The following is a 15,501-nucleotide window of genomic DNA, read 5'->3' on the forward strand; positions in this document are numbered from 1 at the left end:
TCTGAGCTGGAGGCGAGCCTGCTTCCCATGCCCGAAACCAAGAGAGAAAAGCAGGAGGCTCCGCGAGATGTTTCCCCAGATGCTGTGAACGCAAGGAAGGACAGCTGGGGAGGCGATGGTCTGCAAGGCATCCCTCACATGACACGGGGATCGACGGGCCTGAAGCAGACGCCACAGCCACACGACCCCGCCCAGAGTCAGCGATGATGGGGGCAGATGTTGCGAGGAACCGTCTGGGACCTCTTGGTTCTCATGCCCCTCATCTTCACCCCTGCCTCTCCCTCAGGGCATCGGAGGCCACGGCAGAAAGAAACAGAAAGAAAAGCCAGAGAAACGGTCTTGTCCTGAGCGCCCAGTGAGGTCCTGGTGAAAGCAAGGGCCCTGGGAGGAAGCTGGCGGGGCCTGCCTGGCACCTAGCTGCCCGGGGAGAGGCACCAGCAGGGCCGGCCCCCAGGGCCTGCGTGCAGGATCCAAGGGATGGGTGCAGCAAGGACCGCACGCAGGGTCTGGGCCCGGGGAGGAAGGGGCCCTGGAGGCTCCAGGCATGGGTGACGGCTCCAGGAGGGCGGTGCTGGCCAGCCCTGCAAGGAGGGGGAGCCTGTCCGCCTGGGGTCCCCATGCAGCAGCAGGGGGGCCCCACACCGGCTGAGCACGAATCCTGAGTGAAGGTGGGCTGGTAACCTTGTGGTCTCCACCAAGGACAGGATGTCCATTATGGGAGTCACAGCCTTGCCACCTCCACCCCGGGGGCCATGCCTGTGGCCCAGTGACCACAGCCACGTTTCCAATGCCGGCGGCTGAGCCACGTCCACGGCACGCAGGACAGGGCTTCATTCAACTCCCAGGCCACCGTCCCCCAACCTACGCTATCCTCATGTCCTTCCCCTCCCGCCAGCTTGAAACCACAGGTTGCAGGTGCAGCCTGGAGTGACCGCCCAACCCATGGGGCCCTCGAGCTCCTCTGAGCTCCATGGATCTCCTGGGCCTCGCTCCCAGTGCCCAGAGGCCCCGTCACCCCGCTGCCGGAGTCTAGGCCTCCCTGGCCACAGGCAGCCCTCCAGCCCCTGCCTGCCCTGCTGTGCCCTGACCCCATCTCTAGTTCCAGCAGGGCCCCCATCTCCTGGCCCTACTTCCTGCTGCTGGCACCACAGCCTCCACCATCCACACCCCAGGCACCACCTCCTGCTGCTCCCAGAGGAGTCCCCTGCCGGGTCCTGACCCCACCTCGGAGCCCCTCCCACCCTCAGGCTGTCCCTGCCTCAGGGCCTTTGCACCTGCCGTTGCCTGTGCCTAGAAGAACTGACCCTCTCTCCCCTCTGCCATCTGGTCACAGCTTCCCCCACACTCGTGTTGGGTCCGGGCTGATGCTGGACAGAAGGCAGAGGGCTCACAGCTGTGCAAAAGGGTCTCGGTCACAACGTCAGGGCACGATCGCTGCTCAGGCCCATGGCGGGGCTGGGATCCCTCTTGGCAGTGACAGGATTCGCTAAACTTCTCTGAGAGGGTGTGACACAGAGTCTGAGGCCCCATGGGGCCTCTCTGCTCTACTGCCCACACTGCCCAGGCTCACGCAGCTACAGACCCGCCCCGTGGCCACCTGGGGACCCGTGGTGGTCAGGACCCTTGGATTTGCTAGGTCCTCTCCCCTTGCATCTCTTCTGCACCCCCCACCCCGCCATCTCTGTGCCCATGACATCTGGGTCCCCTGTCCCGGGCCTGGCCAGCGCTCACAGCAGGACTGAAGGAGGGTCACTCCCAGCAGTGCTGCGGCCGCCACGTTACCAGGCCCCCAGGAGACACCGGGACGGGTTCCACGCCCCCCGGCTCCCCGCCACGGCCTCCACGCTGAGATTCTTGGCTGTTCAGACTTCACAATCCCCTTTAGTACTCCTGCATCACTCCAAAGCAGCCCTGTACCCACCATCACGGGCTCTCACCACGCCCCCACCCCCACTGGGGGGGCCGTCACCGCCACACTTCCCGCTGGCTTTGTCCATTCTGGGTATTTCGCGTAAATGTTAGCATAGGACACGTGACCTGATTGGCTTCCGTGCGGCCCACGTCAAGGCTGCTCCTTCGTGGACACACAGACCGCGTGGTCTCCCACTCACCAGCGGCGGAGCCTGGGCGTCTGCGCATCCTGGGTGCTGTGAACACACAGGGCACACGGTCTCTTGGCTGCGGCCCTGGGAGCGGAGGGAGTCGAGCGGCTCAGATTGGTGGTGCCTCCACGCTCCCACCAGCCACGTGGGGGGGCGCTGGGGTCTCACGCTGTTCTCCAGTCTGTGGTACAGTCCCCCGTAGGGCACGGTAAGTGCTCGCGCCGGGAGCCTGGACGCCGGGACAAGGGGTCCCCTCTAACGGTTTTCCCTGAGGACCCCACCCTTCTGGGAATTAGGACTCCAGCACGCGGCGACACCGCGTTCTCATGCTGAACATCTACTCAGACCTTCCCTACTGACTCACGGGCTTCGTCCTTCACTCCCCTTGACCAACCAAGTGATGACGCCTGAGCCGCCTGCTTCGGGCCGGTCAGGGGAGGGAGGGACCGGGCACTTCCCAGCTGTCCCACCTTGACGCTCAGTGAGACACAGCACTCGTCCACATACGCAGGTTTTATACGATTTATTCTTCTACCAACAAAATCACACAAAGACAAGGAAGCTATAAAACAAAACGCGGAACCAACTTAGATCGGCGGACGCAGGTTCCACGAAGCTCAGTGTGGAGAGGGCGCGGACGCAGCTGAGTCCCCCCCCCCCCCCGCAGCTGCGCCAAGGTCTACGTCGTGTGAACAGGGGTCGCAGGGGAGGTCCTCTTTCGCACTGGCCCTTCTGCAGCCAGTGTGAACGCTGCTGTGCATCAAAGGGGCCCTGGGGACGTGCCCCCGCCCCGGACACACGAGGGGGACCCGGGGCCAGGGAGGAAGGTTTCGCCGCTTAACTCAGTGCAGAACAATGGCGGGAAGAGCAAGGACGCCCGGAGCCCGGTGGCGGCTGTTTGGCACACGCTCTGACCGGTGGTCACTTGGCGCGACGCGGACCCTCTGCTGCCCCCACCAGCGCCTCTGAAATGTCTGGGCGCACACGCTCAGCCTCTGCCCTAACCTGAAATCCATGGACCTGGCCGACGTCCCTGGGGTCCAAGGGAGCCAGAGAAAGCCAAGGACGCAGCCGTCTGGGGCTCGTTCACAGCAGCAGTCTCTTCACTGACCCCCGAATCATCACGGAAATCCCCAGGTGCTTAAATAAATAAATACGCCGCGGACAGCGAGGCACACGTCACCGCAACCTACGGCGGGGCGATCAGGACGTGGAGCACAACGTCCGCGGAACGCGTCCACGGACCACTGAACATGGCCCACCACGCCCTGTGCGTGGCTGTCACCGTCCCCTCTGTGCTGGCAGGGGTGACAGGCACGTGGGCTTCGGCTCGCTCACTCGGGGCCACGGAGGCCCCAGGACCTCACCCAGCAGCAGCCCAGCTCCTCCGTGGCGCCCGGTGTGGGGAAACCGAGAGCCACGGGCGTGCACGCATTAGGCGGGGAAACGCGGGTGAATTCTCAGAAACCGGGCCCAGCTGCCTGTGTAGGACGTGGCTGGTGTCCCAGCTGCAAACACAGGCTGGGCTTGGCAGGACCCTCGCCGGGGACTCTGTCCCTCGGGCAGCTTCCCGTAGCCAGAACCTCCCCAGAATGTGCCCACCCGTGGAGCCCGCCTGCACTCCCGAGGAACTGGGGTTCCCTTTCCAGACGTTCCTGCACCAGGCAGGCAACGCCGACCAAGGCCACTCAGCTGAGCCCAGGGCGCAGGCGTGAACGGCTCTCCTTGGCCTTAATTTACAGGAACACAAGTAGGGACATTACAGGGACAGGTGCTGAGGAGGCTGACCGAGGGACCGAGGCCCTCGGCCACCTTCCTGAACGGACCCCTGTGGCCCAAGGTGACCTTCAGTCCGAGCGGGGGTTTCTTATAAGCATCCTGGGTGGGGCAGAACTGAAACATAACCATGACAACCGGGTAGGTCCAGCCAAGGACACCACTTCTGGAATCCACAGCCTGAGTGCGTGGCCAGGGCTGCTGTCTTGTCCCAGGTCACCGCGAGCCTCCCCCAGGGGCACACAGCACGCTGCGGGCATCCGCGCCTCCGCTCCACACGAGGAAACCTCTGCAGCTCCGTGCTGGCTCTGGGCCTAGAGAGGAGAGCTGTGGGGCTATTCTGGAAACTTCTGTAGCGAGCCACATGTGGTACCATCCCCAGCCGGCCCGTGTGTTGCTGGGGTGGCTGAGTGTCAGGAGTAGATGGTGACCACCTCCCGGCCGCTGCCCCGGACCAGAAGGACCCGGTTGAGCCCCTCGGTCAGGACCTCGAGGAACTCCATATCTGGGGTGACCTGAGTTAAGGACACAGCTGGCTGCACTGACGGGAGACCCCGGCAGAGGGAGGTCGGTACGCGGGAGGAGGCGGCCCCGCCGCACCACCTGTGCGCCTACCCTGCCCAGCGCAGGCCTCAGCCAGGTGCCGGCAGACACATGCTCCTGCGGCCATCCTGGCCGCGACCCGAGGAGCCCCGTCCTCACCCCGGGCTCTGGGTGCAGACAGTCCACCGAGAACCCAAACAGGCCCACAAGTCCGTCTGGTCAACCAAGTGCAGAGTCCTCCAGCTCGTGGTGAGATCGAGGACTGAAGCCCACGAGCCACCTGCTAACCGCGCCCCCCCACCTTCCAGGGCCTGAGCAGAGGGCGGGGCCATACCCAAAGTCAGCCCCCGGCCTGCACACCCAAAGGGCACCGAAGTCACCATCACAGGACAGCGGCCTCGCCATTAAGGGCACGAGCCCAGCTCAGGGTACAGCTGACCTGTGACCTCGAGGTCAGGCCTGGCAGCCTCCACCCAACCAGGAGGGGCACAAGCTGAGAAGAGCTGGGGGGCAGGGGCGGGGGACCCCCTGTGCAGTAGCTCGTCTGGGATGAAGGGGGGACAGTGCCCCCAGGTCCCAAGAAAGATGCCCAGCACAAGAGCCGGCCAGGCAGCTCAGATCCAGCACCGAACCCCCCCGGGGCCAGGGGGCCTCGCCGTGGCAGGTGGGGTCTGGGTTGGGGTGTTTTGGGGCCTGGGCTCCATGTCTGTGTTACCTCCCCCATGGTCCCGATGCCCGCGTGTCCCAGTGTCTTCACTGAGGGCCTGAGCTGCCCAGGACACCCCACACGTGTACGGTTTCCTCAGTCGCTGATGCCCCAAACCAATCAGGAACCAATCACCCGGGCCCCCCAGACGCTGCTTTCTGGCACTCAGCCCTGGGGGTGGAGGCTCCAGCACTGGGGGCCACGCTTGGGGCCCCACTGCTCCCACCCCCAACCCAGGAATGCGCCGAGCAGAAGGGGCAACACAAGACCCGCCCTGACGTCCCCGGGGGCAGAGCGCCCGGCACTCCCGTGGTGGAGCAGGCCGCGTGCACAAAGGATACAGTTCTCGTCCCCCTGCCGGTTTCTGGGGGGTCCCGGCATGTTCAGCAGGACCAGCTGCGCGCCCCGCGACCTGCTGAGGACGACGCCGTTGAGCTTCACGGCGGTGTGCATCCTCCTGACGTTGGACTGGTTCCTGCGGGGAGACGACCACTGGGCGCTCCGGCCCACAGCTCCGGGCACCAGGCCACCCGAGCCCCGTGTGCCCATCTCAGTCCCGGGGAGGAACGCCAGGATGCAGACGGTGTCTCCTCCAAAGACCCCACGGGCAGGAGACTCCGTGTGAGGCTGGTGAGCACCACCGGGACATTACCCGCCCACGAGAAGGCTTTGGTCTAAGCGTTCTAGGCTGGGCATCGCTAAAACCCCAGGCTTCTGTGTCTACGAGCGGTGTCCCTGCCGGAAACACGGCACTGCTGGGCGTGAGAGCCACACACGCACAGGCTCTGATCCCACCCCAACCCGAAGGCCCCGGCAACACGGCCCTGCCCTGCTTCATACGCGGCCCTGAGCTAAGCCATCTCTCTCATCCTGACACGGGCTGGGGTCCCAGGAGACCCCATGATGCTGTGCAGGGGAGAGGCCCAGGCTGGAGATTCTGGTCAAGAACGAGGCTACAAGGGTCCACCTGGGTCTTGGCCGCCTGGACAATGCTGCCCCTGGCTGACGGCGGATGGACAAGCGCTTCCGACGCTCAGCAACCCAGGCCCTGGCCCTCGTCCTCACCAACCACCCGGCTCTGCACACTCCAAGCAGGCCGAGGTCCGCTGCGCTCTGACGGGCCTCCAAGCATCCCAGGCAGACTCCCGCCCACCTGCCCGCACTCCCCTGTGGCCAAACACCCGCGGAGCCTCATCCTCGTTTACCCCGCGTGTGCCAGGCGGCCACGGGTCCCTGTGGTACTGAGCTGTGTCCCAGGAGACACTGCCTCCGAGACGTCCATCTCCCTCTGAGCCGGAAAACCTGGGCAACTGTGCCGATTCTCGGGCAACCTGAGCGATGGGGCGTGCAGGCAGCCCGCTGTGTCGGCTGCAGCCCTGCTGCGACAGGTCACCGTGCCCCAGACTCCAGAGGGGCGGGCAGACAGGCCACCGCACAGGGTCGGGGGGAGGCCCGCAGAGGCTGCGTCCAGGCCATGCCCTGTCACCAGCTCGGCCCTCGAGCCAAACACGTCCGAGCACAACCACCAATTCCCAGCAGGAAAACAGGGAGCCGGGCCCCTCTTTCTGTCCAGTTTCGCCTGATGAAATTACAGACTGGGCACCTGTCCACGGCACAATCAGGGGTCTTCCATCACAAGAACCATGAGTTAGCTGCCTGCATAGACCACAATTACCAGTGTTTGGGGACAACAGCCACTCCAGAAATGAGCGTCTGTGTGATATCGAAAGATCCTTAAGGCCCAAAGTCTGAAAACACATATAATCTTAAAATCAGGGGTTTGGTTCTAGCTGGAAGGGCCCCTGGCTCCAGGGTGACGTGCCCTGTGGAGGTCACAGGGGCGCGGAGACGGCCAGCGTGGCCCTCACGTTTCCAGGAAGCCAAGAGAAACCTGCATTTGCTCCCAACGGCGGCCGTAAATGCACCAAGTAAAGGAACCAGTCATCCGCAGACTGACTCGGGCGTGGAACAGCTTTCGAAACAGCTGAGCTGGGAAGCAGAGTCCGGGGATTGGGGGCCGCCCGGGGCAGAGGAGGGGCAGGCCGCAATGTGCCCGCGGCCGGCATGGGGGCAGAGCGGGGGTTCCGGTCCCTCGGCTCCTGGGGGCCACATGGCAAGGACAACGGACCAAACCACAAGCAGACGAGCACCTGCATACGCACCAGAGAACCACCAGCCACCCCAGGCCGCCAGCCCTGTACCACCGACTGGCCGACCTCACTTCTCCTGAAGCTCCTCCCAGCCTGACCCTCAACCGGGAGCCCCCCTGTGCCCCCGGGGACGGGATCAGCAGGCCCATGGTTCACAGAGTTTTAAGGGAGAAACCCTATTCCTGTGTCTCCCTGCTTTTGTTGTTTCCATTCAGACTTTAGCGGGGAGCGCGTCTGAGTCTACAGGAGACTAGAGCAGACGGTGGAGGCCCTCTGTCCCCTGCCCATTCCTGCCAGGTCTGCACGCTCGACGCCCTCCACGCCCAGCGTCCACCTGTTTCCGTGGTGTGTGCTCAACAGGGGCCCCGGGGCTGCAGAAGGAAGGGCTGCCCCCCGTCTCAGCGCTCCGCTGGGAACGCCGCCCGGTCACCCCTCCGTGGGGGACACACCTGCAGGTGCTGGGGGCAGGGGGCACAGCAACCTCAGGCGGGTCCCCTCCTGCCCGTCCAGCTGCCCCCCCGCGTCGGAGCATGCACAGGGTCCGTCCACACCCCTCTTCAGCCCAGGCCGGCAGCTTCCTGGGGGGAAGAGCACCCAGGGCCAGGGAGCAGGACGAGGCTGTCCCCACAGAGCAGAGACCGACCAACGGCTTGGCCTCCAGGGGTGCAGACGGAGCAGCTAAGAGCTACCAAAGCGCCCGCTCCTCTCTGCTCCAGGGCCGGCTCCGGACCCGCCCTCCCCAGCGCAGTCCCCGCTCCCCGGAGGATGCCGTCAGCTGTGTGCCCGGAGCCGTCTGGACAGAGGGGCGTCTGCGGCCAAACTCCGCCTGCGGCGGACATGCGCGCGTGCACACACACACACGCAGGGCTGAGCACGCGGGCACACATGCACACGGTTCACAAGGACAAGCATGCGAGCCAACAGGTCTACGAAGCATCCTGAACAAGCGAGAGGACTTACAGATTTCCCCACTCTCTACACGGGAGAGAAAACAGACAGCGAGTTACTTCCAGGCTGAACGCGAGGGGCACCTGTGAACAGTCCCCGGCACGTCCCGGCAGCCCTCCCCCTCAAGGCCCCAGGCCCCGCCCTCGCTGAAGACCCCTGGGGAAGACGTCTCCAGGCCCAGCCACGCCGCGCCCCCCACAGGCACCCGTGCCAGCCCCGGCGACACTCAGCCCAATGCCACGGGCAGAACCCGGGCCCCGGCAGGCAGCCCGCACGGACGGCGGGGTCACAGCTGGGAGCCCCCAGCCCCCCAAGAGCCCTGACCTCTAGCTGCTGGGATCCAGCAAGAACACAGATGCCTGGATCCTGGTGAACGGTGGCCCTCGGGCTGCGCGCCCACAGGTGTGTGCCTGTGGCCGGTAGGAGACAGCGAAGCCTCCACCCTGGGCCCCGAAGCCAGTACTCACGGCTTCAGGCTGAAGAGGTCCTTGAACCCGGACACACCCGGTTCCTTGTTCTTGTACTTCTCCGCGATCAGCTTCTCCTTGGTCCAGGTCATCTGCACCTTATCTGGGGTGGACGGGGCCTGGGTTCTGGTGGCCACCACAGAATGGGACGCAGTGTTCCTGTCGTGAATTAGCTGAGCCTGGTGGGAGAGCAGGGCGTGGCAACAGGACCCATTCTGTGACTTCAGGTCTCCAAATTGTATGACCTCAGGTCTCCAAAACGCTCCGAGAAAAATCAGGCACAGATGAGACGCTGGACCCCGGGACCAGCCCTCCCTCGCAGGGGACCCGATGCCACCCCGCCCCCAGCCAGTCCCCCTCCTCCTGGGCATCCAGACCAAATTCATCCCTCCGCCCCCACTTCTTCCTGCCCCGGCTCTGAAGGCCATTGAGAAGAGCCCAAGACTCCACGTTAACATGAGGGGATGTTTGCACCCAAAGTCTCTGTACTTGACACGGCTCCACCCACTCATCCGTCCGTCCCTCACTCTTTTATCCCCGTTTATCCATCCACCATCTGTCACCATCCCCTATCCCCTCACTCATCAGCAGTGCAGAAAGTCAGGGAGCCCATGTTCTTGGGGCGGGGCAGGAAGAGCCTGGAGTTTGGGGAGGGGGTAGGTGCGGGATGGGGAGGCTAATGTCACCCAAGACGCTGGACAAGCCGTGTGCAAAGACCATCATGACAACCGGTGCCCAGAGGGAGCTAGGCCTGAGGGGACGGGGCTCGGGGCAGAGCCTGGAGCTGCTGAGAAACTGCAGGGTGACATGAGGGGAGGGGTCAGCACGCTGGCTCCCGGGGACTCACCGTGACTCCTGGCCCAACGAGGGGTGGGGGGGAGGAGCGAGGCCATGTGGGGGCCGCTATGGTGGTTCGCACAGGAGCAAGGGTGGGATGGCCGGGGGACGCTGGCTCCGAGCAGATCCACGTGCGTGGGTGGGGGCCACATGGCTGTGACCACAGCCTGGGCGTGGACTGCTGGGGCCCATGAGGGCGCGTGTGGGGAGAGGAGGCGGGGGCAGAATCGTGCCACCCGGCCATTCAGAAAACCCAGCGTGGGGACAGATGGCTCCCATGACCGCCAAGACCTCGTCCTGCTGGTCAGGCCAGCGTGGTTGGCGTGGCAGGACAAGGACACCTGCTCAGAGGGGCTGCCCTGCTGTGCGCGCCCGTGGGGGTGCCCGACGCCCACCCGCTCCCGCACACGCACCTCTCTCTCCCGCTCCGTCTTGGACAGCTGCATCTGCTTCAGCATCTGGGACCTCTGCTCCATCATCAACGTCTTCTCGTACGTGAACGCCGAGATGTCGTTTTCAACCTAGAGAGCGCGTGACGTGCACCGGTGAAGGCGTGCTCGGCCGCACCGCTGTCCCCCCCAGCCCCAGCCGCCCGAACGGTGAGTGTGGGTGACCGTGTGGGTGGGAACAGCCGCTGCAGCAGCATCCACGTCTCCTCCCGGACACGTGAGACGGCCCGAGGGAACCCCACACCGAGCACGCGCCTCGTCCTGCACGAGGGTGACGCCCACAACAGGCACCGTCTTCCGCGCCAGGACGGCCGACGGCTGCACAGGTGTGTGACCACAGGGCCAGGATCTTCTCCAGCCCCTGGCCTGACCCTTGGCAGGTGGCCCTGGGTCCTCCCACCCGTCTGTCCACGGCGGGGTTGGGGTCGGCATCGGGAGAGCACCACCTCCTCAGCCCTCCTGGGCCAGAGAGCAGGGAGCACCCCGCGACCCTCTGTGGGACTCTGGGCTCCTGTCCGGCGCCCCACTCACTGCTCCCACGAGCTGCGGATCCTCTCCCACCAATGTGGGGAGACGGGTTCTGACGCCTTGTTTCTGCACCAATCCGCCTTACTAAACTCTGAATATTTCCTTGGGCTTTCCAGGTATTTAAGTGATGTCGTCCACACAGACGTACCTCGGCCTCCAACACTTAGGAAAGGGAGACGGGCGTGGGCAGCCCGCTGACTGCTGACCTCCGGGGACATTCATGGGGGGCTGGTTGTCAGCCAGGTGTACCTGACTCTGTTGGCCAAATATGCACCAACTCTTACTTCCCTGGCGCTCGTTATAAACTCTATAAAGTCTAATTTTAAAGACACGTCTTAACGGGAACCCCCAGGCCCTTCCTGCTCACACGTCCGGCTCACGCTCGGATTGGTTTTCCTCAGCCGTGCTGACCAGGAGCACCCCCCTTGTAGCAACCCTGACTTCAGGCTGTTAAATGTTGGCCTTTGACTCCGGCCTCCCCTTCTGCCGTGGGGCTCCCTGCCCACCTCCTGATGGAAGAACCTGGCTAAGCGGGTCCCAGCCATGGTCTGCTCGTGGCTCCCACAGGAGCACGCGGCCACGTGACGCAGGAACAGTGGCCTGCTCTCACGAAAGAGACGCAATTATGTCCCTAACGTCACTGCCAACGAAACAGAACTTGCTATCGTGACTGAAATCAAGCACGGCCACAGATTTTAACAAGTCATCAAACGTAACACACCAACTACCTACTTGGAATCTGAAATTAGCAGCTTTGAAATACAAATAGTTAACGCAAACCCACGAGAGTCTGTGCCTCACGGCGTGATCTCGCCACGCTGCACCCCACTACTGCTTCCACCTCGGTTCTGTTCAGCTTCAGGGACCTAACGTCACGTAAGGTTCCTGAACGTGGGCGGGAAGAGCTGGCAGGGAGTGAGAGCAAGGACGCGGACAGCACGGGACAGAGAGACACAGGAGCTGCCTCGAAAACGCCAGAGAGGCCACAGCAGAGCAGCACGAGCGACAGAACCACCGCGTGGTCCAGCGTAAACCCCGACGTGGGGAGATCACGTGAGCCCACATGGATGTGGCTGGGGGGACACAAACAGTAGCCCTGGGGGAGAGCAACCAGCACAAGAACGCTCGCCCTGTGGACGCGTCTGTGGGCGGGAATGTGGGAGCCTGGACCGCAGGTTCACGGGCTGTGACGGGCCGGGTGCCAAGCGTGCCTGCAGGGTCCCCCTCCCGCAAATCGCGAACCCCGTAAGCCCCGTCGATCCCAGAGCCCGGCACAGCGAACCCGGGGGTAGGCCGCGGCATGTGGCACTTCCGTAAACCGCCAGAGCCCGGCGTGGCGCCCTCACCATCTCCACCACCTCCACCTCGGCGCTGATCCTCAGGTGGTACAAGAACACTTGCAGGTCCTTCTTCATCTGGATGCTGTTGTCGTCCACCTGCGCCACCGTGAAGATGCGCATCCGGCACTTCCTCCACACCTGGCAGGCGGGGCTGGCGTGAGCACGTGGCCGGCGGGGGGGGCCCCCCACCCTGCCCTGCCCCCCGCCCCGCGTGGCCCACCTTGTGCTGCCGCAGCAGGAAGGGCAGCAGCATGAGCAGGCCCCCGTCGTGCACGACCCACCACACGTCAATGTCCCCGTCGCCGAAACGCTCCTGGTTTTGTGGAAACAGGTCCACGTTTTTGGCCACCAGCAGGGCCTGCTGTGCTGCCGTGGTGTCTCGGACGGTTTCTGTGGAGAGGCAGTGGCAGGTCGCCCCGTGGACTCACGGGCTCCGGCCAGCGTGCGAGGCAGGCGAGGCCACGGGGTCCCCGTGAAGCGCCACTCGGGGCGCTCGCTGAAGGCGGCCCTCCCGCGACCAGGAGCTGAGCCTCCGGCCGGAAGGCCATGGGCAACCGAGCGTGGGCCTCCCGGCAATCACCACACCGCAGGGCTGGCCGAAGAGGCAGCGAGGCTACCAAAGTGCGGGATGCTTTCCTACGGGACGCCAGGAGGCCGCGGGCTTGCGCGAGCCCTGCCCACGGCCGTAACACACTACCCACCGACAAAGTTCTTCCAGGAGAAAGTGTTGTCCTCCTGCTTCCAGGACTCGGGCCAGGCCATGAGAACCGTGTTGTGCTTCATGCCCCCCAGGCCGGCCGACTGGATCAAGTGCGACATGCCGTCCCGCAGGTTAGAGGACACCACCAGCTGGCAGAAGCCCTTGGTCTTCTCCACGCCCATCAGAGACCGGATGTTCTGGGGAGACAAGCTGGGTCGGTGCCTCCTCGGGGAAACCGTGGGGGCCAACTGCACCGTGACCCCCGCCCCCCGGAAGACCACCTCGTGCGTGCTCCCAAGGAGACGCAGGGCCTCCCCTTCCTCACATCCTGGCCGGCCCGTGAGCCAACCCCGAGACGGCCAGATCCCAGCGGGAACCGGCATGGCCCTTCCCCGGTTCAGACACTGAACAAAGGAGGGAAAGTGAGACAAGGTCAGGGTGCGCCGGCAGCTTCCACTTACGAAGCCGGGAGAATGCCCCACGCACCGCCGCCCTGCCGAGACGCGCCTGGCCAGCTCAGGAGTCTGGTCACGGAAGCAAGCCCGGGTTCAAGGGGTCCGTGGTGCCCCTGGGTCCTCACCCTCTGGGACACAGCTACTACTCCCCCAGCCCCACAGACGGCGGTGCCCTCTGCTCGCGGACACCGTGGCTCTGAGCCCCCCACTGGGGCTGTACGTCTGGGGTGACTCCCAGCTGGGCCACCTACACACGTGCTCTCACGCCTCCCAGTGCAGTGATGGGGCTGAGCCAGGAGCACACGGCATCGTCCCCAAGAGACGGCAGAGCGGGGCCGGATGGGCCCCCTGCCCGCCCTGGTCACTCAGACACACTCGCGCAGATGGACAGGTGGACCACAAAACCGGAACCTGGCCCAGACCCTCGGAGTCCACGCGACCACTGACTCCACGGCGTCCTACAAACAATCCCATGGGGAATGAGACGTGTCCACGGAACCGCTTACCACACAGAACTGCTCAAGACACAGAAACACCACAGACCCCCGAACACAAACACAGCAGCACCAAGGAAGAGAAACCTGAACATGCACATGACACGAGCGCGACGCCAATGCAGACACGCTCACTAAAACGGGAAACACGCTTTACGGTAATGTCACATGTGAAACACTTCCTGCAGAACTGGTTTTGTTAACAAATCAGAAAAGCCCAGGAACACGCGTGTCAGACGACAGCAGTCTCTGGCATCAGCAAGGGGCAGGGACGGGGAACGCAGTCACGCCACAACCATCCTGGGCCGTGGCTGTGGACGCCCACTCCCGACACGGCTCCCCAGAGATGCCCCGTGCAGTGCAAGCTGCGGCTGGTGACCGTGTGGCACTCGTGCAACATATGAAATAAACGCCAGGGCCTCTCCCGCCACGCGGCGGATCTGGGCCGGAGCTCGTCACCACACGCGAGACGCAGTCCACACAGCAAAGGCACCAGGTGAAAAGCCTACCCCGGCTGACAGGACAGTGTGACCAGCATGAGGACAACACCGTCTAAATCCAGTTTGTGGCCAGCCCACAGGTTTACGATCCCACTGAAGAGAAGCCTGGGTGCCTCAGAGAAGAAGGAACGGTACCCGGCGTGCCGGCTGCCTTCCCTGAGCGAGCCGAACCCGCGAACCGCCAACGGCAAGGAGCTGAATGCCCAGCTCAGGGAGGCGGCGGGAGGGTCAGAGGCCACCTGCAACCCCTGCTTGGATACGCAGGCATATAGGGGCTGCTCCTGGACACATGACCACAGCGGCCCACCCAGACACGGGGCTGCTCCCCCACCTGCCAGACAGCGAGAAGGACCCACCCCGTGAGCAAGAGCCCGAGCCACGCCACCTGCACGGGGAGAAAGGGAAGACAGATGCGGGGCAAGCAGGGAGGGTGCCCGGGAACCAGCGCTGACGTGCCTCCCGCCACGGACACGGACTGTCAGAGACAAAAGCACAGGACCCAGAGGGTCTGCCTGGAAACACTTAGCCCCCGGGCACTCGCGGCACCAGGCCGTCTCCACGTGTCCCTGAAACCCCCCATCAGGAGCAGTCTGAAGGTGCGGAGACTGAAGAGCCCACAAGGGGTGAGGCTGCGCGGGCCGAGGTCAGCATCTCCTCCAGCCAGAGCCCCTGGACAGGCGGACCCGCCACACGGGCCTCATGCCACCGTGTGACTGCGAGCATGCAGGGACGATGGCAGGCCGAGCTGTGGAGGGTGCGGGGGAGCCGGCCGTCAGGAGGACATCTCCACGGCCAGAGGAACCAGCCTCCAACCCGCACACTCTCCCTGTGGTCTCGGCCTGCCCCACGCCAGGTCTCTTCAGTGACGTCTCAGTCCTGACCTGACCAAACCCAGAAACCACGGTCTTCTACAAACAAGGCAACAGTGCAACATGCAAAACCATGCTCTCGGGCGTCGGAGATGGAAAACGTGCTGGTCTGACCTTCCTGCGCAGGGCAGGCAACAAGTGGCGGGCCTGCCCCTCCCCTGCTTCACCCGCCACCCGGCCCCGCCCCGTCCCTGCCCACCTCCTCGGCCCGCTGGGCCTCCACGTGCTTGTCCAGGTAGGTGCCCTCCAGCACGGCGCCCACGATGGTCAGGCCCTTGCCGGCCTTGAGCTGGGTGGTGAGGGACAGCAGGCGGGGGTGTTTCACGCGCTGCTCCTCGTCCAGGTTCAGCATCACCAGCACCTGGGGCCTGCGGCAGAGAGAGCGGTCACCCCATGCCCCTCATCCCGCGCTCAACAGCAGGGGGGAAGCGAGCCTGCCCGGGGTTACACCTCCAGGCGTCTGAGGGACAGAGGCCATCCCTGTCCTCCCAGAAGCGGGAGACGCACAGCTGGCGGTCCACGCACTTACCTTCCTCCTCAGTGGGACCCCGGGGCGGTGCACTCGCCCCACACCCCACCCACCACGCTACCTGGGTCTGGCCTAGTGCCCAGACACACACTCATCACGCCACAGCCG

The 15,501-nt window shown here is 64.5% G+C and overlaps 1 protein-coding gene across 8 annotated transcripts in view; it reads right to left on the reverse strand.

Annotated features, from left to right (window-relative positions):
* Positions 1 to 2,610: 2,610 nt before the first annotated feature.
* SLC12A7 (solute carrier family 12 member 7) overlaps positions 2,611 to 15,501 on the reverse strand; it is a 71,754-nt gene continuing 58,863 nt past the window's right edge. For 5 of the 8 annotated variants that reach the window (XM_057312147.1, XM_057312149.1, XM_057312151.1 and 2 more), the window contains 9 exons: positions 15,064 to 15,232; positions 12,548 to 12,743; positions 12,067 to 12,236; positions 11,853 to 11,984; positions 9,943 to 10,050; positions 8,693 to 8,871; positions 8,238 to 8,252; positions 5,469 to 5,602; positions 2,611 to 4,383 (listed from right to left, as the gene is read on the reverse strand). In XM_057312147.1, the coding sequence (XP_057168130.1) occupies positions 4,292 to 4,383; positions 5,469 to 5,602; positions 8,238 to 8,252; positions 8,693 to 8,871; positions 9,943 to 10,050; positions 11,853 to 11,984; positions 12,067 to 12,236; positions 12,548 to 12,743; positions 15,064 to 15,232 (1,195 nt within the window). In that variant the 3' untranslated portion in view covers positions 2,611 to 4,291. The remainder of the gene's footprint in view (positions 4,384 to 5,468; positions 5,603 to 8,237; positions 8,253 to 8,692; positions 8,872 to 9,942; positions 10,051 to 11,852; positions 11,985 to 12,066; positions 12,237 to 12,547; positions 12,744 to 15,063; positions 15,233 to 15,501) is intronic. The other 3 variants (XM_057312148.1, XM_026506636.4, XM_026506637.4) reach the window with 1 other exon arrangement.

The sequence above is a fragment of the Ursus arctos genome, unplaced genomic scaffold, assembly GCF_023065955.2.
Source record: "Ursus arctos isolate Adak ecotype North America unplaced genomic scaffold, UrsArc2.0 scaffold_15, whole genome shotgun sequence".
Lineage (NCBI taxonomy): Eukaryota > Metazoa > Chordata > Mammalia > Carnivora > Ursidae > Ursus > Ursus arctos.